The 21,858-nt window shown below is 49.2% G+C and overlaps 1 protein-coding gene across 2 annotated transcripts; it reads left to right on the forward strand.

The window, feature by feature from the left end:
- The first annotated feature begins 619 nt into the window (after positions 1 to 619).
- On the forward strand, positions 620 to 21,632 carry neu1 (neuraminidase 1). 2 transcript variants are annotated; one of them, XM_069919542.1, is made up of 7 exons: positions 737 to 819; positions 4,298 to 4,409; positions 5,289 to 5,478; positions 9,874 to 10,136; positions 12,162 to 12,344; positions 15,310 to 15,529; positions 20,609 to 21,632. In XM_069919542.1, the coding sequence occupies exons 2-7, from the start codon at positions 4,302 to 4,304 to the stop codon at positions 20,812 to 20,814; spliced, it is 1,170 nt and encodes a 389-aa protein (XP_069775643.1). In that variant the 5' UTR covers positions 737 to 819; positions 4,298 to 4,301; the 3' UTR covers positions 20,815 to 21,632. The 2 variants fall into 2 exon arrangements, with proteins under 2 accessions (XP_069775644.1, XP_069775643.1); XM_069919543.1 differs by lacking the exon at positions 4,298 to 4,409 and having other exon boundaries at positions 620 to 819.
- The last annotated feature ends 226 nt before the right edge of the window (positions 21,633 to 21,858 follow it).

Below are 21,858 nucleotides of genomic sequence, written 5' to 3' on the forward strand. Positions count from 1 at the left end.
TGGTTTTGCAAGCACAGAGAGTAACACAGGCTTTCTACCTGAGAGAGTGAGAGAGAGACAGACAGACAGACAGACAGACAGAGACAGAGATCAGTTCTGCAGAGTTACAGTTCAGCAGCAGCAGCTGGGACTGGAACAGGACAAGCTGGCAAACTTGTGGAAAACCCCATTTGGAAGAAAGGTTGTCAAAATAAAGACAAGGTTGGCAGGGAGACCAGGCCAACAAATGATGTTTAATTGGATACTACTGTGGAACCGGCAGTAGTATTAGCCAGCGGTTGGACCCTGCGGAGCCGGCAATAGTATCTGCGAGTGGTTGGACCCCGTGGAGCCGGCAGTAGTACTACCAGCGGCTGGACCCAGCAGAGCAGTGCTGTGTCTCCGCTCCCCGCTGACTTCGGGACCACACCAGCGCAGCGGCTCCGTATTTGCTTTACAAATGCAATTGCATTGTATAGATTGGGTTCCCTGGTTGAAGCGATTCCGTCCCTGCCTGGAGTGTGTTGGGCATTGCCGGCGCTAGGACCCGGTTCTGCCCATATCTGAGCCGGCGCGAGGACCCGGGGCTGCCCGCGGCGGGCAGGACGTCACAAGGTGGCTGGAGCGGGGCTGCCGGGTCGGGTCGGCGAGCCGGTCCGGGTCCAGGTCCAGGTCCAGAAGCGGGGCCAAGACCGGAGCGGGACCGGGTCCAGGAGCGGGACCGGAGCCGTGACCATGGCACCGGGTGGGGCGGCCGTCGGACTGCGGGTCCTGGCCACAGTCTGCTCGCTGCTGCCGCTCGGAGCGGCGCTTCCTGTTCCGGTCGGGACCGGGATGGAGGTGAAGAGGAGGAGTGAGAGGGGGGGGGCGGAGAGGGCGAAGGGGGTAGGGGGGGCGAAGGGGGTAGGGGGGGCGAAGGGGGTAGGGGGGGCGAAGGGGGTAGGGGGGGCGAAGGGGGTAGGGGGGGCGAAGGGGGTAGGGGGGGCGAAGGGGGTAGGGGGGGCGAAGGGGGTAGGGGGGGCGAAGGGGGTAGGGGGGGCGAAGGGGGTAGGGGGGGCGAAGGGGGTAGGGGGGGCGAAGGGGGTAGGGGGGGCGAAGGGGGTAGGGGGGGCGGGGGGTAGGGGGGGCGAAGGGGGTAGGGGGGGCGAAGGGGGTAGGGGGGGCGAAGGGGGTAGGGGGGGCGAAGGGGGTAGGGGGGGCGAAGGGGGTAGGGGGGGCGAAGGGGGTAGGGGGGGCGAAGGGGGTAGGGGGGGCGAAGGGGGTAGGGGGGGCGGAGAGGGCGAAGGGGGTGGGGGGGAGAGAGGGGACAGGGGGTGGAGGGAAAGGGCGGGGTGAAGTGAGTGGTGAGGGGTGGAGGGAGGGTGAGTGTTTTCCTACAATCAGCGCATCTGTAGACTTGTTTCGTAAAGACACCTTAAATGACACCCTGAGTGAGTTTGTCGTTGAGGAGTCTGATGGTGGAGGGGTAGCAGCTGTTCCTGAACCTGGTGGGTGCGAGTCTTGTGGCACTGATTCCTCTTTCCTGATGGCAGCAGCGAGAACAGGACGTGTGCCGGGTGGTGCAGGATCCTTGATGATCGCTGCTGCTGTGTCGTTCCCCGTCGATGCTCTCGGTGGCGGGTTTCTGTTTGTTCTGCTCGATGTGCCTGGTTAGAAGGAAAGTTCTTCCTCTTTCTGAGATCTCTCACACTGCTCCCCCTCAATCAGACTCCCCACCCCTCTCACCTTCTGTCCTTTCACCTGTGGGGCCCGTCCCCAACTTCTTTTCCCCCTTTTATTTCTCTCATTTAATTTTTATACCTTCATCACATTGACTCTGCCCGTGGGCTGTGGAGTTCTCCAGCAGTTTTGGGTGCTTCAGACTTCTGCGATAACCAGTTTTTTTTTACAGCACAGTAACAGGCCATTTCAGCCCACATGTCCGTGCCGCCCAATTTACACCCCAATAACCCACCCCCCGGTATGTTTCAAACGGTGGGAGGAAACCGTAACACCCGGGAAAAACCCATGAAGAACGTACAAACTCCTTACAGACAGTGCGGGATTCGAACCCCTGGACCCGATCACTGCCACTGTAAAGGCCTAACCCATTACACCAACTGTGCTTTATGTGTTCGATCTTTCTCAAAGCTCAGTGTTGTTGTCTCTCGTCCCAAGCTTCACATTGTATGTCCAGTAAATGTAAGTAGCATTGATAGGTAATAACAGATCAGGTTATTCCGTTCAAGAATTCAAGATAATTATAGTCAAGTAATAAAACAGGTGTAAAATTACAAGAAATTGACTTTAGTCTGCTGTAAGGTGGACAGATTTGCCATCAACTGCCTGGTGCCCATTACAGTCAGAGAAAGAGAAGCAACAGAGACTCCACTCAGAGTCGACAAGTATCCGTGAATTTGTCTCCAGTGCTTCCACAGCCAGTCCAATCCGTCAGAAACCCGAGCTCCAGATCTGAACCTCCGACGCGTCTCAGAAAACCCTTGGCACCTCCTCCCCCACGTCCCGGCTCCGAATCCTGGTCCCCCCTTCAGCCAGTCTCCAGCAGCCCACTTGGGTTCCTCGCCTCGAGTCGCCAGCAGCCCATCCCGCCTGTGTGCTCTTCAGCCTCAGAGCTGGCCCGCCGCCGTGGTCACTGTCCCTCAGGGCTTTCTCTGCTTCTTCCCCTCAAACAGGGAGGTGGTCTCCCCTCCTTCTGGTGCCCTGCGCCAGTCCTCTGCTTCCCTGGGGTCTGCGACCCCTCAAGGCCACTGCCGCACACCGACGCCCCCACGGACACACGATTTTAAAATAAACCACTGTCGACTCCTTGAACTGGCCGTTTAAAGCCTGTAAGGGGCCACGGGTGGTAGAACCCCGCGAGGGGGAGGGCACTTCACCTCCGCTCTCTATGGGTCCGCACCATTTCAGCAGCTCTGGCAACGCCGCCATTTTCATTTTAATTCAATCATCGAGAAAGGACATTTGCAAGTGAAATTGTGTAGTGTTGTAGAATAATGACTTCCACTGCCTACACCCTTAACAATTAACCCCAGTACACAATGTTGTGCAATATGGAAAACCATAACTGTAGATTGTCCCTAATGACCCTGGTACCTGCTCTCACAGATGATAACCTCAGCTGAACCTTGTGGCATTGTTAACAGCAAACAACTTTTAACAACATGGGAGATATTATTGGATGTGTCAACACAGTTGTTTCAAATGGAGCCTGGTTCAGTTCCATTCCCCTCATTTGCAGGAAGGATGTAAATGTTTGGAGAGAGTGCAGAGAAGATGTTGCCTGGGTTGGAGAATGTGTCTGATGAGGCAAGTCTGCTGACGACACGACCTCGAGAACGAGGAATCGGCGTACAGAGAGGAGGTGCGGTCGCTAACGGACTGTGGCAGAGCCAACAACCTGTATCGGAATGTTACTAAAACAAAAGACATGGTTGTTGGCCTCAGGAGGGCCCGGGGGGTTGGGGGCCACGCTCGCTGACCATTGACAGCTCATCCATCGGAGTGCACCTGGCGGAGAATCTCACCCGGCCCCTTAACACCAGCTCCAGGGCCAAGAAAAAGCCAGCAGTGCCTCTACTTCCCGCAAAGGCTGAGGAAAGTCCTCCCTCCCGCCCCTCCCCCCATTCTACAGAGGAGGTATAGAGAGCATCCCATGCAACTTCATCGCCGCCCGGTTTGGAAGCTGTACCCCCTCGGACTACGAGACCCTGCCGAGGATGGTGAGGTCAGCAGAAAAGATTATCAGGGACTCTCTTCCTATCATGAAGGACGACGACAACACTCAATGCAGGTGAAAGGCAAGAAACATTGTGAAGGTCCCCACGCCCCCCCTCACATAAATTGTTCTCCCTTCTGCCATCTGGTAGGAGGTACCAAGGTACTCTGGCCACACGTCCAGAGTGGGCAACAATATTTTCCACCAAGCCATCAGGCTCCTGAACTCCCAGAAGATTTGTGGATAGTGGACGATGGACTTTTACTGTACACATCTTAATATTTTAACTATTCTAACTTGTATTTATGTAAATATGCTCCATGGTCCTGGAGAAAAGCTATCTCGTCTTTACGAGCATGGTATGAACGATAAATAAAGGTGAATTGGTTAACAGGCTTTCATTGTTGGATGGAAAATCGTGATACAGAGCGAGAGTAGCAACCTGGGACTCATCCTGGACAAGTTAGAGGAGATAATCATGGACTTCAGGAACGACCACCCCCCCACCCCACTACACAACTCTGTAGTGGAGAGCACCAAGCTCCTCGGAATTCACTTAACTTGTGACCCATCGTGGACACTCAACATCTCTTCACTTGACAGGAAGATGCAATGGCCTGAGAAGACTGAAGTGGGCAGAGCTACCGGCTGCCATTGTGTCAACCTTCTACAGGCGCTCTATCGAGAGCGCCTGGCCGGCTGCATCACCGTGCGGGTAAGTTGCTTCAGGGAAATGGATCGGAGGTCAATCCACAGGACCATAAGAGCGGCAGAGAGGATCACGTGATCTACCGGGAGCATTGCCTGAAGAGGGCGCGCGAAATCATTAAGGACCCCTGCTGTATTTCCATGCGTGGTCATTGAGAAGTTTTAGTCTGACATTCAGTATGCTTCATGCATACATTGACTTAGCTCTGAGTACTTTCCAATGTCTCTTAATGTCAGTGACTTCAAGTACCAGAGAGTGATTTGCGCCTTTCATCAAGGGTGACCTGGTTAGTGTTGTAGTTAACACAAGGCTACGACAGCACCAGTGACCCAGATTCAAATCTGGCGCTGTCTGCAGGAAGCTTGTACCTTCTCCCTGTGTCTGCTTGGGTTTCTCACACCCTTTAATATGTACAGGGTCAATAGGTTAATTGGGCAGCTTAGGCTGTAGGCCAGAAGGGCCTGTTACTTCCTGCTATCCAGAATTACGGAAGGGCGGGTTACTTGAATTTTACTGTATATTCCAACGCAGCATAATTCTGTATAGTCCATGTTCCAAATGTCAGTGAAAAAGGTCATTCAGCCCATCACTGAATCTTGCCTGGTGATCAACCATGCTCTCCTTTAACCGATTCTCCCCGCCACGCTGCACCAGGGGCCATTAGCCGCTACCACGCAGCCCGCCAATTCCCGCCCGCCTTGTGAGAACCTCCCAGGGGCGACGGAGGGAACCTGCGCTCTCCGCACATTCGGAGTGTGGGTGGGGAAGGGGGACAGCGGTGCAGTGAGCCGCTCCCCACACCTAGCTGGCGGGTAGTGCCCGGCGAAGGGGAGTGCGGGGATGGCTGGCATTGTGGGTGATTGAGGCTCCCCTGTTTTCTTTCAGGTCAGGCCCCTCATTGAAGACGAACAGTTGCTGTGGATCAGAGGCATGGTCGGCAATGTCGACACCTTCAGGGTCCCCCTCATCTCGTTCACCCCTTCCAAGAACCTCCTTGCAGTCGCAGAGGCGAGAAAATATTCACCGCGTGACATTGGCGCCAAGTTCATTGCCATTCGTACATCCACCGATGAAGGTAAAACTCAGCGGATCAAACCGTACACTTTACATAGCAAAGATACATAACTAATATTTTGGGCTTGAGCCCTTCATCAAGGTACAAGCTAAAATGTCGGCAGGCATCCGAAAGAAATGGCGTTGGGGGGTAAGGTAGGGGAGGAGCACGGCCCCAAAGCCAGGTGGAGAACAGAGGAGTGGCAAGCAGAGGGAGGAGAGGTGGCTAGGGGAGTAGAGTGGAGGGATAACATTTAACACTACAGCACAGTACAGGCCCTTCAGCCCTCAACATGTGCTGACCCATGTGTTCCTTTTTTTTTAAAAAAAAAAGTACTAAACCCTCCCTACCCTGTAACCCTCTATTTTTCTTTCATCCATGTGCTTGTCTAAGAGTCTCTTAAATGTCCCTAATGATTCATCTTCCACCACCATCCCTGGCAAGGTGTTCCAGGCAGCCTCAACTTTTTTTTTTAACTTGGACATTCAGCACAGAAACAGACCATTTCGGCCCGCACGTCCGTGCCGCCCAATCCCTGGCCAAGTAATTAATGGCCAGTAAGTTTGACTTCGTTGGTGGGGAAAGTTATGGAGGGTATTCTTCGAGATAGTATATACACACATCTGGATAGGCAGGGATTGATTAGGGGCACCCAGCATGGGTTTGTAAAGGGAAAGTCATGTTTGACAAACCTTGTTGAGTTTTTTGAGGAGATGACCAAAAACGTGGATGAGGGTAGGGCGGTTGATGAGATCTATTTGGATTTTAGTAAGGCTTTTGAAAAGGTTCCGCATGGTTCAGTCACTAGGGATTAATAGAGAGATAGTGAGATGGGTTCAGAGGTGACTGGGAGATAGATAGCAGAGAGTCCTGGTGGACAACTGTATGTCAGGTTGGAAGCCTGTGACAAGCGGGGTGCCTCAGGGATTGGTGCTGGGTCCCTTGTTGTTTATCATTTATATTAATGATTTGGAGAAGGGTGTGGTTAACTGGGTAAGCAAATCTGCAGACTATACTAACATAGGGGGAGTGGTGGATAGTGAGGTAGATTTTCTTGGATTACAGAAGGATTTGGTTTCTTTGGAAGAGTGGGCTGAAAGATGGCAGATGGAATTTAATGTAGACAAGTGCGAGGTGCTGCATTTCGGAAAAAATAACCAAAATAGGACATAGGCAATTAATGGGAGGGCATTGAGGTACTCTGGGAGTTATGGTACAGAGTTCATTGAAGGTGGATTCCCATGTAGACAGGGTGGTTAAGAAGACATATGGTATGCTGGCCTTCATAATTCATAATATAGAGTATAGTAGCAGGGAAGTGATGCTGCAGCTGTTTAAGGCATTGGTGAGGCCAGGTTTGGAGTATTGTGTTCAGTTCTGGTCTCCAAATTATAGGAAGGATGTAGATAAGGTGGAGAGGGTGCAGAGAAGATTTACAAAGATGTTGCCTGTCTTACAACATCTAGAGTACAGGGAAAGATTAAGGAGACTGGGACTTTATTCATTGGAAAGTAGACAGCTGAGAGGTATTTAAAATTATGAAGGGAATAGATAGACTAGACGTAAATAGACTCTTTCCCCTGAGTGCAGGGGAGGTTGGAACAGGAGGGCATAAATTAAGGGTAAGGGGGCAAAACTTCAGGAGAAATATTAGAGGATGTTTTTCCTCTCAGAGAGAGGTGGCAGAATGGAATGATCTTCCAAAAGAGATAGTTGCGGTAGAGTCCCTTCTGTCATTTAAGAGAAGGTTGGATGTCTTTATGGATGTGAGGAGGTTGGAGGGTTATGGGTGGAGAGCAGGAGGGGGGAACTAGTGGAGTTGTTCAAGTGAACCGGTGCAGACTCGAAAGGCCGACATGGCCTATTTCCACCCTGTAAACGGTTATCTGGTTATATATTTTAAGTATATAGAGTTCAGTTGGGGAAACTACATTTTGATATATATGAGCTACTTTTATACCCTTTTTATTCCAGTATCTGGGCCCCTATGTGGTCCAGGTCTGGCTACCAGACCTTTACGAAAGTGTCATATTTATTCTTTAAGTTAGATGTGATTTTCTTCCCCCCCTCCCCACCCCATGGGTATACAGCTGTTCTTTTCCACAGTTCTTCGCGTTATAAGTAGAGGGGAGTCTGGACATCCAAGTGACCATGATACATTTTTCTTCGCTGCCGCCAGGGCTATCTTTATAAATGAGATATGATATATGATATGATATTTGGTCAATTGGTCACTTATTTCCATGAAACCGCCTAATAGATGCAGCTCCCAGGTCAAAATGGCCTCACTTCCACGTGGCACGTAGAAAAGTTCCTGTCTCCGTCCCACGTCTGAAAAACACATCTCTGAAATTTCGGCTTTTGATCTGTGCAACCTTTGCAGGGAGAGATGTAATTGGTGTGCATAAAAATTTTTTAAAAATGACGCTGAACCCATCCATTTCTTCCATTTATAATTGACGTCGCACACCGATCTGACCATTTTCTTTCTGAAATCACCACTCCCGAGTCCAACTCCCATCTTTCCCTTGTCCTCTGCAACCCTGGTTTTGCACTTGAGCTCTGGAGAGCAGAGTATGTTTTTGTTATAAATTTGGGTGTATCCAGACTGTTCATTCAGTTTCACTAAGTTCAGGTGGGTTATTCTTTAGTTATTGTTGTTGATATAAACATTTGCCCCATGACGCTGCAAAGCAACAAATTTGTGACTCCCTCATGACCATAAATTCTGATGCGTTTCTCAATTTAATTTCAACTAATGCCAATATAACACAAGCATCAGAATGAGAATTATGAACACGTCACGAAATTTGTTGTTTTGTGGCGGCAGGGTAGCACATCACAAATGCAAAATTGCTCGGCATTACAATTCCGTAAATCCAAGATTTAAAAAAAAATTAATAATTTGTGCGAAGGGGAAAAGGTGAGTCTGAGGCTCATTATATGTTCCGATGTCCCCGGTGGAGTGAAGTCTGGTGCCCGTCATGTCGCTGGCCGAGTTAATCTTCTGGAGATTTTTCTTGTCGTGAACGTTGGGACCTCCATACCAGACAGTGATGCAACCAGCCGGAATGTTCAGTAGAAGCTTTTGAGCCGCACTGCATCTCCTAATGAGGTGCAGCCGCTGGCGGGCCTACTTCGTGATTTCATCGACCTGGGCAGATCCTCGGAGATGTTGACACCCAGCAATTTGAAGTTCTTGACATTCTCCACTCCCCAAATGAGAGCGAAGTTTCCCGTCCAACAATATTTTGCAGTGATGTACAGTCCAGTAATTGTCCTTTCAGCTTAGCAACAGTGGTCCAACCTTTTTATGTATTGAAATTAAGTCCTTGGGCATATCTCCACATGGAGTGTGGTAGCCAAGGAGGTGGGCGGGTGGGGGTGTTGTTTACCGCAGATCAGGGGGGATCCTACGATACTTTGAAGGGGAATAAAAGGACTGGGTCCACGGCAGTGGAGGCAGCACTGACATTTTGTAAATGTACCGTCTTTAATGGCATATAAGACCTCTCCCCAATTTGAGAGGGGAATATTAAGACATTTTTTGTGTATTTACAGGTAACCATTTATTGTTATTGAAATATGTAGCTAGAGTCCAGTAGAAAAAAAATTTTGATCAAACATGCAACAAGGACAAGAGGAAAAATCTTTTTTAATAATAATACTGCTGTAATTTACAAGAGAAAACAATCAGCTTCACTAAAGCAGGAAACGTTTTATGAAAACAAACTGCCGCTGTTGGTCTGTACACTGGTCCTGCTGCCCCGCTCTCTCCTGTCGGTCTGTGCCCTGGTCCCGCAGACCCGCCCTCTCCTGTTGGCCCGCGCCCTGGTCCCGCAGTCCCGCCCTCTCCTGTCGGCCCGCGCCCTGGTCCCACTGCCACACCCCGGTCCCACTGCCCCGCCTTCTCCTGTCGGTCCGCGCCCTGGTCCCGCAGTCCCGCCCTCTCCTGTCGACCCGCGCCCTGGTCCCACTGCCCCGCCTTCTCCTGTCGGTCCGCGCCCTGGTCCCGCTGCCCCGCCCTCTCCTGTCGGTCCAAGCCCTGGTCCCGCTGCCCCGCCCTCTCCTGTTGGTCTGCGCACTGGTCCCGCTGCCCCACTCTCTCCTGGGGTGTTGGTGGAGGGACCAAGACAGCAGCGGGTCACTGGGAGAGTACCCTGACGGCCCATCACCAATCCCCAACTGATCCAAACCCCCCCACCCGAATTTCATCTTCGCATACAAGACCCGGGGGGGGGGGTATTTTTGAGCCTTGGTGGGGGGAAATGTCATCATTGTAGTTCACTGGGTGCTATATCATCGGAGTTTCCCTGCACGTGGGTTGAAATCCACGATCGGGGACATTCAGAGTGCTCTGAAAATAACAAGTGCTGCACTTCTAAAACGCGTTGGTTCCTTTCCCTGTCTCCTCAGGTGACACCTGGAGTCCCACGACCTTCCTTGACAACGACAACTCGAAACTAGACGGCCTGAACCTTGGGGTAACACTGGTCGATGAAGAGGAGGGTCTCGTTTTTATCATATACATCGTGTGCGCCCACCACTACCATTGCAACGTTTCCAGCACACTCCTTATCGAGAGCCAGGACGATGGTAGGACGTGGAGCCAGCCCAGGAACCTGTCGGAAATGATTGGGACCAAGATGTTTGCACCGGGCCCTGGTTCTGGAATCCAGGTGAGATAGATGGAGCATGGAAGCAAGCCCTTCCAACCATTCTCAATCCACATACATCCTACATTAATTATTTGCTCAAAGGGATTGAGAGGGATGCAGAGTTCTTCAATGCAGTGCTGTTATTTACTTCAAGAGGAATAGGACACCATAAGAAATAGAAGCAGAAATAGGCCATTCAGCTCCTCGTTTGCCCTGCCATTCTCCAACTCAGCCCCACTGCCCTTCACTCTCCCCAAAACCTTTGATGCCCTGGCTAATCAAGGGCCTGCCAATCTCTCCCTTAAGTGTTGAGCAGCGTCACACTAAGCACTGGCGCACCTCAGGGCGGTGTTCTCGACCCGGTCCTGTTCACACCACTGACTCATGGTGTGAGGAGCTCTTGGACTGTCTTCATTGGTATTTAGGAGAGGCAGGAGGGGAGGGGGAGTCTCGTTGAAACATTTGGAATGTTAGAAGGTGCAACCAGAGCCGATGTGGAAAGGAAGTTTCCTGTGGTGGGAGAGTCCTGGTTAAGAGAGCACAACTTCGAGTGTCCGCTTAGAACGGAGATGCGGAGGAATTTCTTCAGCTAGAGGGTGGTGAATCGGTGGAATTTGTTGCCACGGGCAGTTGTGGAGGCCAGGTCACTGGGTGTATTTAAGGCAGAGATTGATTGGCCAGGGGCATCAAAGGTTATAGGGAGAAGGCCAGGCAATGGGGCTGAGTGGGGAAAATGGACCAGTTGACGATTAAATGGCGGGGCTGAATGGCCCATTCCTGCTCCAATTTCTTATGGCCTTAAATACACTGAACTAGTTGTACACATAACTGAAAAGCCCACGGTACATTTGATATTATGCTGGCCTGACTCTGCATCAAGTAAACCTCGCTAATCGCGCACCAAACCTTCCATGAATCAAATGGCGTATGGAATTGTTTTCCTTTGATCCCTGGCCCAAACCTTTGATCGCCCTTTACCTCCTGTGTGGACGCTGGGTGACCCACTGAGTTTCGCCAGCATGCATGTGTGTTGCACAACAGTTCTGGATGCCTGCACATTGTCTCAAAAGGAACCTTTGATGCCCTGGCTAATCAAGGGCCTGCCAATCAGTGAATAGAATTAAATACAGTAAAAATCCCCGGTATCTGGCACCTGTGGGGATTGCGGATGCCATATATGCAATTTTTCCGGTTGATTGAGACTCACTCTTCTGTTGCTTTACTAATACACCTACATTAAGAGTAAACAGTTCAAAAGACAAAAGTACAAAATGTAAAGAAATTAGAAAAAAATCAGTATTGAGGTCCTTAATTATGTAAAGTTTTACTTTAATCTGGTCGTGCCCATAATTTACAAAATTTAAATTTGAACCCTGGTTGCTGCCATCATAATTAACCCTCACCTCCCCTACATTGGCAGATCAAGCCTCGCTGATGTATTTAATAAAGACTCTTCCTCGGCAGGGATGGGAGAGTCGCCCCAGCGGCATCAGCCGGCTCTTCATCCTGGGCGCCATCATTTTATTCAAAGGGCTGCCGCGGGCAGGGCACTCCGCCGGCTGGATGTCTGCTTCTATCTTCACTAAAAATATGCCTTCTACTCTCACATCACTCTACAGGGGATGCATTGAGAGCATCTCCGCCCGGTCTGGGAACCGCGCTGTCCCAGAACGCAAGTCCCTGCAGCGGAGAGTAAGGACTGCTGAGGTGATCATTGGGGTCTCTCTCCCTGCCATGACGGCCGCTGTTTGTGGAAAGCCACAAACATCATGAAGGACCCCTCCCGCAATCTGTTCTCCCTCCTGCCATCCAGGAAGTGATCCCTCTGTCCTTCCACACTCCTCAGTGTCCCACCATTCACCGTATATGTCCTTATTTGGTCTGTCCTCCCAAAATGCAACACCTCAAACTTTCCTGCACTAAATTCCACCTGCCATTTTTCAGACCATTTTTTTTTCCCAGTTGGTCCAGATCCTTCTGCAAGCTTTGAAAACCCCCTTTGATGCCCCTCCAATCCCTCATGTCATTTCTGGTTGCTTCCCACAGAAGAAGCGCAGCCCACACAAGGGGCGCTTGATTGCCTGTGGCCACGGAACCATCGAGGAGGATGGGATATTCTGCATTTTGAGTGACGACCACGGCAAGACCTGGCGGAATGGAGGGAGTCTGAAGGGGATCCCATACAACCAGCCGAAGAGGTTCAGCGATTTCAACCCGGACGAGAACCAGGTAGCGGGCGGTCTCCTTTGTCCCGTTCTGTGCAGGTGTGTGGGAACATCAGAAATAGGAACAGGAGTTGGCCATTCAGCCCGTCGAGTGTGCTCCCCCATTCAATGAGACCCTGGCTGGTCTGATGCTAGGCTCATTTCCACCAACCTGCCTTTTCCCCACATCTCTAAATTCCCCAGCTATGTAGAAATCTATCCAACCTTGTCTTAAATATATTTACTGAGGTCGTCTCCACTGCCTCAATGGGCAGCGAATTCGACAAATTCACCACTCTCTGGGGAAAGCAGTTCCTCCTCATCTCCGTCCTAAATCTACTCCCCTGAATCCTGAGGCTATGTCCCCCAAGTTCTGGTCTCCCCCACCAATGGAAACCACTTACCTATCTCTATCTTTCATAAGCTTGTATGTTTCTATAAGATCCCCTCTCGTTCTTCTAAATTCCAGTGAATACAGTCCCAGACGACTCCATCTCTCCTCTTAGGCCAACCCCTTCATCCAACTGGTGAACCTCCTCCACACCATCTCCAAAGCCAGTCCATCCCTCCTCAAGTAAGGAGACCAGAACTGCACACAGTTCTCCAGATGCGGCCTCACCAGGACCTTGTACAGATTCAGCATAACCTCCCTGGTCCTAAATTAAATCCCTCTAGCAATGACGACCTTTGTACCTTGACAGATACTGCACCCACAAACCAACCTCTTGTGATTCACGCACAAGCACTGGGAAGAGAGAAGGTGCATGTTGGCAAATCTGGCTTTAAAATGAGTGCAGGTGTGTGGAGGGGGGTTGGGGGGTTAAATGCTGGTGGATTCAGAGAAGTCAAGGCAGAGATGGTTTCGGCCAGTGGTTCTCAACCTTTTTCTTTCCACTCACATCCCACTTTAAGTATTCACTATGCCATCGATGCTCTGTGATCAGTAAGGGATTGCTTAAGATGATAGGTGAGTGGAAGGAAACATTATATAAAAAAAAAACAGTTTTAATCATCCCTCATTGACTCATTATGTGCATGGTTTCATAACTCCAAAGGAAATGGGCCAATGACAAATTTTCTAAAGCAAAATATTTCAGTAACAATTGGGTCTAGAGCAGTGATTCTCAACCTTCCCATCCCACTCACGAACCACCTTAAGCAATCCCTTACTAATCAAAGAGCATTGATGGCAGAGGGATGTGAGTGGAAAGAAAAAGGTTGAGAACCACTAGTTTAGAATGTATCATGCATGAAATTCTTCAACCTTTGGCAGAGAGAGAGAGTCGCCACGTTGTCCAGTGCACCCCTCCCAGAAACCTACAGCACCTGGTGATACCAGGTGGTCTCCCCTCCAAGTACTGACCAGGCCTGAGTCTGCTTAGCTTCCGAGATCAGACAACCTCCTACATATTCAGGCTATCAATGTGCGCAAAAAAATCTTGTGTTGTGCAATTTTTTTTTCCTGTGACAAAAGTGCGCATTTGAAGGCTTGTGGAAATGTAAACTTGCAATTGTTTCAAGATCATTTTGGTACAGCCTATCTCGCAAGGCCACGTTAGTAACCCTTTGTGCGCACATTAATTTCATGTGTGTGGGTGTACGTACAGCTGAGGGAACAGTGGACAGGAGGCCGGTGAAGCGAGTGGCTGTGTACAACCCGCTGTCGAGCTTCCTGGGTGTTGTTGAAGCTGCATTCATCATGGCAAGGTCTGAGAGTTCCACAGCGCTCCCGGTTTAAGCCTTGGAGATGGGCTTCAGGGAGTTAGAGGAGGCGAGTTCCTTGCAACAGGATTCCTCGCGAAGCATGAACATCTGCAGACGCTGCGATTGTAGTAAAAACACACAAATGCTGGAGGATCTCAGCCGGTCTTTTCAGCATCCACAGGAGACAAAGATAGATTGCTGACGTTTCGGCCCTTAGCCCTTCTTCAAGGACTAAGCAGAATAAACCAGTCCCTGACTGATTCTTAAATTTGTTCTAAATTGAAATTTTTAATTAGACATACAACAGACACTGTAATAACATCGAGCTGACCGTGCAGCCACTATGTGCGCCAGGATCGGGGAGTCGTTGAAGGAACAGTGTGACTGATCCTGACCAAAATTCTCTTTCAGTCACTTTGGGAAGTGCCAGATTTCTTGCACGTGCTCATTGTCAGAGAGCAAACGTGACATCACATACAACCTTGAGATTCTTTTTCCCGTGGGCCAGGCAGAATTTTTAATTATCAGTAATTGCTGTTTTTCAATTGCTGTAAGCTAATGGGCGCTTTCTCTCTCAATGCCAGACTTGTTGGGCAAGATTCCAGGCTCCTTTATTGTCTTGTAATAACACAGAACATGTAATATTATACAAAAATGTCTTCTGCCTGCCGTCAAGGCAGGCAGAGTCGCCGTTAGTGTCGCCCTGGCACCCCTTACAGAAAGAGTGTCCGTGGATTCGCCTCCAGCGCTCCCGCAGCCTCACGAACTCCAGTTCAGGCCGTCAGCCATCCGAGCTCCAGGTCCACACCTCCGACATGATCCAGAAGCCCTCTGCGCCCGAGGCCCCTTCGGGAGCCTCTTCTCGCCCTCCGCGCCCTCTCGAATCCCAGTTCCGATACCTGGTTCCCATGAGCCGGCCGTCCGCAGGCCGTGTGGACTTGAGATTCCTTTTATTCTCACGTAATAATGCAAAAAAAATGTAATGGACTGCCATAAAGGCAAAGAATCACCATTATCATTGCCTGGGGCTCCTAACCATAAGGGAGAGCCCCTTCAGAATCAGAGTGTCCATGGATTCGCCTTCAGTGCTCCCATAGCCACACAGACTCTGATTCAAACCGTCACCCACCCGACCTCCAGGACCATAACCTCTGACGCGATCAGGAAGCCTTCAGCGCCCGAGTCCTTTCAGGAGCCCTGCTCGCCCCCGCACCCTGCTCGCGAGTGATCTTTCGATGGCGGTTATCGCTTGTGTCAAATGTCGCATGCATGTTCTTGCATTTAAGCCCTATGAACTGTCGGACGGCTCTGTGGTGATCAACGCGAGGAATCAGAATTTCTACCACTGTCACTGCCGAATAATCGTCAAGAGCTACGATGGGTGTGAGACCCTCCCCGTAGACAACGTGACCTTCGACGAGACTCTGATAGACCCTGCCGTTGCAGCAGGAGCTTTGGTCAGAAACAACATTGTTTACTTCAGCAATCCGGCGGACCTATTTAAACGTGAGTCCCTTCATCCTGCAACTGAGCTGTGGTGTCACAGATACCATCCTGCTGGGACAGAGGTTATTAGGGTCATAATCTGGAGGGAGAGTCCAAAATCAGATGATGGTTGTGAAATGGATTGAGTTTGAGTAGTTTTAACTCTGTCATTCAAATAGGATTAGAGATATGCTTAAACCAAAAGACATAGGAGCACAAATAGGCCATTCAGCCCATTGAGTCTGTCCTGCCATTTAATAGAAGGCTGGTTCATTTCCCCACTGCCCAGCCTTCTCCCTGTAACCTTCAATGCTCTTGGCTAATCAAGAACCTATCAATCTCTGCCTTAAATACACCCAACGACCCAGCCTCCACGACAGCCTGTGGCAACACATTCCACAGATTCACCGCCCTCTGGCTGAAGAAATTCCTCCTCATCTCTGTTCTGAGGACGCCCTTCAATCCTGAAGTTGTGCTCTCTTGTCCTGGACTCTCCCACCAGGGGAAACAACTTTTCTACCTCTATTCTGTCCATACCTTTCAACGTTCAAAATGCTTCACCCCTCCTAAATTCCAACAAATACAGGCCAAGAACTGTCAAAACACTCCTTGTATGATAACTTTTTAATTTGCCAAATCATTCTAATGAACCTTCTTCGAACCCTCTCCAATGTCAGCACATCCTTTCTTAAACGAGGAGCTCCAAATATTCCGAGTGAGGTTGCCCCATTGCCTTATAAAGCCTCAACATCACATCCCTGATCTTGTATTCTATTCCTCTTGAAATGAATGCCAGTTTTGCATTTGCCTTCTTCAACCCCGACTCAACCTGCAACTTTAGACTGATCGATAGTCTCAGGATCAGTACCCATGGATTGGAGGGTAGCTAATGTTACCCCACTATTTAAAAAGGGGGGTAGAGAAAAAGCGGGGAATTATAGGCCGGTGAGCCTTACATCAGTAGTGGGCAAAATGATGGAATCCATTATTAAGGATGTAATAGCGCAGCATATGACTAGCAGAGAAGGGATCGGATGGAGTCAACATGGATTTACAAAAGGTAAATCGTGCTTGACAAATCTATTGGAATTCTTTGAGATGGTGACAGGTAAAATAGATGGGGGAGAGCCAGTGGATGTGGTGTACCTGGACTTCCAAAAGGCCTTCGATAAGGTCCCGCATAAACGATTGGCTTCCAAAATAAAGGCTCATGGGATTGGGGGCAAAGTATTGATGTGGATTGAGAACTGGCTGGCAGATAGAAGACAGAGAGTAAGGATAAATGGCTCGTTTTTTGAGTGGCAGGCAGTGACCAGTGGGGTGCCACAGGGATCTGTACTGGGACCCCAGCTGTTCACAATTTACATTAATGATCTGGATGAGGGGATTGGATGTAATATTTCCAAATTTGCAGATGACACTAAGCTAGGAGGGGTTGTGTGCATGGAAGAGGGGGGTCAGGAAGCTCCAGTGTGATTTGGATAAATTGAGGGACTGGGCAGATACATGGCAAATGCACTACAATGTGGATAAATTTCTTTACCCAGAGGGTGGTGAATCTGTGGAATTCATTGCCACAGAGGGCAGTAGCGGCAGGTTCATTAAATATATTTAAGAGGGAATTAGATCTATTTCTTCAGTGTAAGGGTATTAAAGGTTACGGAGAGAAGGCGGGGACAAGGTACTGAACTTTAAGATCAGCCATGATCTCGTTGAATGACGGAGCAGGCTCGAAGGGTCGAATGACCTACTCCTGCTCCTATCTTCTGTGTTTCTGAATGACCTACTCCTGCTCCTATCTTTTATGTTTACCTTCAGGCCGTCCTGCCCGAGGATTCCCAGGTCCCTTTGCATCTGGGTATTTTCAATTTTCTCCCCATTAAAAAAGTCTGTTGGTTTATTTTTTTCTTCCAAAGTGCACAACCAAACATTTTTCTATAATATTTAGTTTCTCCTTCACTACCCATTCTCCTCATCTGCCTAAGTCCTTCTGCAGCCTCTCTGTTTACTCAATGCTACCTGTTCCTCCACCAACCTTTGGATCAACTGCAAGCTCAGAATTTATGGTAATTAAATTCGATATTTTGCAGCAGCGTCAGCGCAAATATTCATATTATAACCAATTAATGTATATTTTAAAAAATACTGCACGAAAAGTCAGGCAGGGTCTTTGGTTCCTTGATCATTCAGGAATCTGATGGCCACAGCAAAGAAGCTGTCCTTGTGCCGCTGAGGGCTCGTCTTCAGGCTCCTGGACCTTTTTCTCCGACGGTAGCAGAGTGGAGGGCATGGCCTGGGGGCTTGGGGGTCTTTGAGGATAGGGGCTGCTTTTTTTTTGGGCCACAATCTAAATCACTCCTTTACAACATTAAAAAGTAGTGGCCCCAACACCCTGTGGAACACCATCAGCAATCAGAATATGACACCTGTATTCCGATTCTCTGCATCCTGCCAATCAGCCAATGCTCTACCCACGCTAGTATGTTTCCTGTTATGCCGCGGGCCCCTATCTTGTTAAAGTAGCCTCGCTTGCAGCACCTTGTCAAAAGCCTTCTGAAAATCCAAATACATGGCATCCACTGCATCTCCCTTATCCAAAAGTAAAACCCAAAAGTCCGCGGTTGAATTAAAGCACAACGCTGGAGAAATTTAGCAGTTCAAACAGTGTCCTTTATTCTTCTTTCTTTGGCTTGGCTTCGTGGACAAAGATTTATGGAGGGGTAATGTCCACGTCAGCTGCAGGCTCATTTGTGGCTGACAAGTCCAATGCGGGACAGGCAGACATGGTTGCAGCGGTTGCAAGGGAAAATTGGTTGGTTGGGGGTTGGGTGTTGGGTTTTTCCTCCTTTGTCTTTTGTCAGTGAGGTGGGCTCTACGGTCTTCTTCGAAGGAGGTTGCTGCCCGCCGAACTGTGAGGCACCAAGATGCACGATTTGAGGCGATATCAGCCCACTGGCGGTGGTCAATGTGGCAGGCACCAAGAGCTTTCTTTAGGCAGTCCTTGTACCTCTTCTTTGGTGCACCTCTGTCTCGGTGGCCAGTGGAGAGCTCACCATATAACACGATCTTGGGAAGGCGATGGTCCTCCATTCTGGAGACGTGACCTACCCAGCGCAGTTGGATCTTCAGCACCGTGGATTTGATGCTGTCGGCCTCTGCCATCTCGAGTATTTTGATGTTGGAGATGAAGTAGCTCCAATGAATGTTGAGGATGGAGCGGAGACAACGCTGGTGGAAGCGTTCTAGGAGCCGTAGGTGATGCCGGTAAAGGACCCATGATTCGGAGCCGAACAGGAGTGTGGGTATGAAAACAGACTCGCCAAGGCAAATAGCGCCTTTGGAAGACTACACAAAAGAGTCTGGAAAAACAACCAACTGAAAAACCTCACAAAGAGTGTCCTTTATACAGCAAAGATATATGACTGACATTTCGGGCTTGAGCCCTGCATCAGTGTGTTTTTCTCCTTTATCTGGCCTGCTTGTCAATGTGTCAAAGAATTCCAATAGGTTCGTCACTTAATGCAGTGATTCTCAACCTTTTTCCACTCACACCCCACTAAGTAATCCCTAGGCTCTGTGATTAGGAAGGGATTGCTTGAGGTGGGATGTGAGTGGAAAGAAAATGTTTGAAAACCCCTTTTAATTGTCCCTAATTGGCTCATTATGTGCACCATTTCATGACTCCAAAGGAAATGGGCCAATGACAATTTTTCCAAGCAAAATATTTTGGGAACCATTGGGCTTAGAGCAGCAATTCTCAACCTTCCCTCCCCACTCCCATCCCACCTTAAGTAATCCCCTTACTAATCACAGAGCACCGATGGCCTAGGGATTACTTAAAGTGGGATGGGAGTGGAAAGCAAAAGGTTGAAAACCTCTGCCTTAAGGAAACCATGATGTCTTTGCCTTGCCAAATACTTTGTAAGCTCATCCTTGACAATTGCCTCCAGCATCTCCCGAACCACTGACATCGGGCTAGACGGTCTGCCGTTTCCGTTCCCTCCCTCCATGAATAATGGGATGACATTTGCCACTTATGGTCCTAGATGTGGCAGTGTACCACTGAATCAGAATTTATCATCATGAACAGGATAATGCGGCAGGATAATGGGGGGGACAACAGCATTAAATTACGTTATAAATAAACCAGTGAAGCTGAGGTCGTGTCCGTAGTCCATTCAGAAATCTGATGGTGGGGGGGGGGGGGTGTGGTGATGAGGCTATTTTTGTTCATCTTCAGATTTCTCCACCTTCTTCCCGATTGGAGCAGTGTAAAGAGGGCTGTGGCCTGGGGGTGGGGGGGGGGGGGGGGGGTCCTTGAGGTCAGAGGCTGCTTCCTTGTAGATGTCCTTGGTGGAGTGAAGACTGGTGCCCGTGATGGCGCTGGCCGAGCTCACAACCCTCTTGTAGCATTTTTCTGCTTGGTCCCACTAACCATATCCCTCCCATCCATGTATCTGTCCAAATTCTTCTTAAATGTGAGAATTGAGCCTGCAATTTACCACTTAGTTGGCAGCTCGTTCCATGTTCCCATCACTCTCTGTGTGAAGAGGTTTCCCCTTACACCCTTAACCCACGTCCTCTGGTTTGTATCTCACCGACCCTACCCTCAGTGTAAAAAGCCGACCTACATTTGCTCTGTCTATACCCCTCATAATTCTAAATACCTTGATCAAATCTCCCTTCATTTTTCTACGCTCTAGCGTATAAAGTCCTAACCTATTTAACCTTTCCCTGTATCTCAGATCCTGAAGTCTGGGCAACATCCTAGTAAGTCTCTGCACTTTTTCTATCTTATTGATATCTTTCCTGTAGTTCAGTGACCAAAACTACACACGATCCTCCAAATTTGGCCTCACCAATGTCTTGTACAACTTTACCCAACTCCTAGAACCAATACTTTGATTTATGAAGGCCAATGTGCCAAAAGCTCTTTACAATCCTGTCCACCTGTGACGCCACTTTCAAGGAATGATGTATCTGTAATCCCAGATCCCTTTGTTTTTCCGCCCTCCTCAGTGCCCTACTGTTCAATTTAAGTCATGCAACGTTCCTTAACTTGTCAAATAATAGATTGTTTTATTTTTATTTAATGACCAGGTGTCCGTCTGACCCTCAGATGGAGCTACGACGATGGAAAGTCATGGGATAAAGAGCAAATGCTGATCTGGAACGGTCCGAGTGGTTATTCCTCGATGACCACGGTCTACAGTGGAAACAACGAGCAGTTCATCTACTTGGTTTTTGAAAAGGGACACTTGGACATCACCGAATCCATTTCATTCGTGAAGATTCGTATTGCTTGAGAGAGGTGCCTCAAACTCCTCACCCAGTGTCCTGTGGGCAAAGAATGTGCAATCTGAACGGAGCTAAAGGATTTCCGGCTCTGGACATGGGGAAGAACTTTCCTCTTGATTTTGCGCAGTTTGATTAATTTTTGGGGGGCGGAATCAATGATGTAATCAGGGCGGCGCGGTTAACGGGAGCGTTGTTGCAGCGCCAGCGACCAGGTGTTCGAATCCGGCGCTCTCTGCAAGGAGTTCGTATGTTTTCCCCAGGTCCTCCCACCCTTCAAAAATGTACAGGGGATCCAGGGGAATTTGGACGGCACTGGCTTGTGGGCTGGAAGGGCCTGTTACCGTGCTCTAAATTTAAAATTCCTTTTACGAATCTCACTGAACACCTCCGTGTTTACGCCTCTTCAAAAGAAGCTCAACAAGAGGTCACTGGCATTTTGTCATCATACCCTCTTTGAGGCCCTGTTCTGTGAAATGTCTTCCTTGGTCAACAATATTCATGTTCCCTCTTTGACAACGGAGTAGGGAATCCAATTAACTGGGAAAGCCTTTGTGCAAATTCTATTCAGTAAGTCTGAATGCTTTGAGGGAGAGAGAGCTCCGTGAACCACCTCAATTTGCCTGCTTGGTCCTCTGTTCCAGTCAGGAGATATTTACTGAATACTTCGATCCCAGTAGAGAAGAGCTTTGGGAAAAGTCCCTTGCAAGGATTGTGGGCAGGAAATGGAGACATTGGAAGCCGTTGCTTTAAAATGCTTGTTAGAGTCTACGGACTCCTCGAGTAAAGACAGAATATTCAGAATAAAATCTTTATTATTAAAATCTCAGCGACTGGCTCGTGGCTGGTGTACAAATTGGATTCATTGCCTTGCCGGTGAGAAATGACCCTCGGGCAATGTTTTGGGGCTCTGTTAGGCTGGCGAGCTGAACCGGCCAGTCAAGGAACCATCTCGCACCAGATCTAAAGATGAGCCTGTTTGGATGTCAGATGACAAGTCTCGGCTACGACCTCCTCCTTCTGAAGCAATACCACCCTCCCAGGCTCCTTTCATT

The sequence above is a fragment of the Narcine bancroftii genome, chromosome 2 (genome assembly GCF_036971445.1).
Source record: "Narcine bancroftii isolate sNarBan1 chromosome 2, sNarBan1.hap1, whole genome shotgun sequence".
NCBI lineage: Eukaryota > Metazoa > Chordata > Chondrichthyes > Torpediniformes > Narcinidae > Narcine > Narcine bancroftii.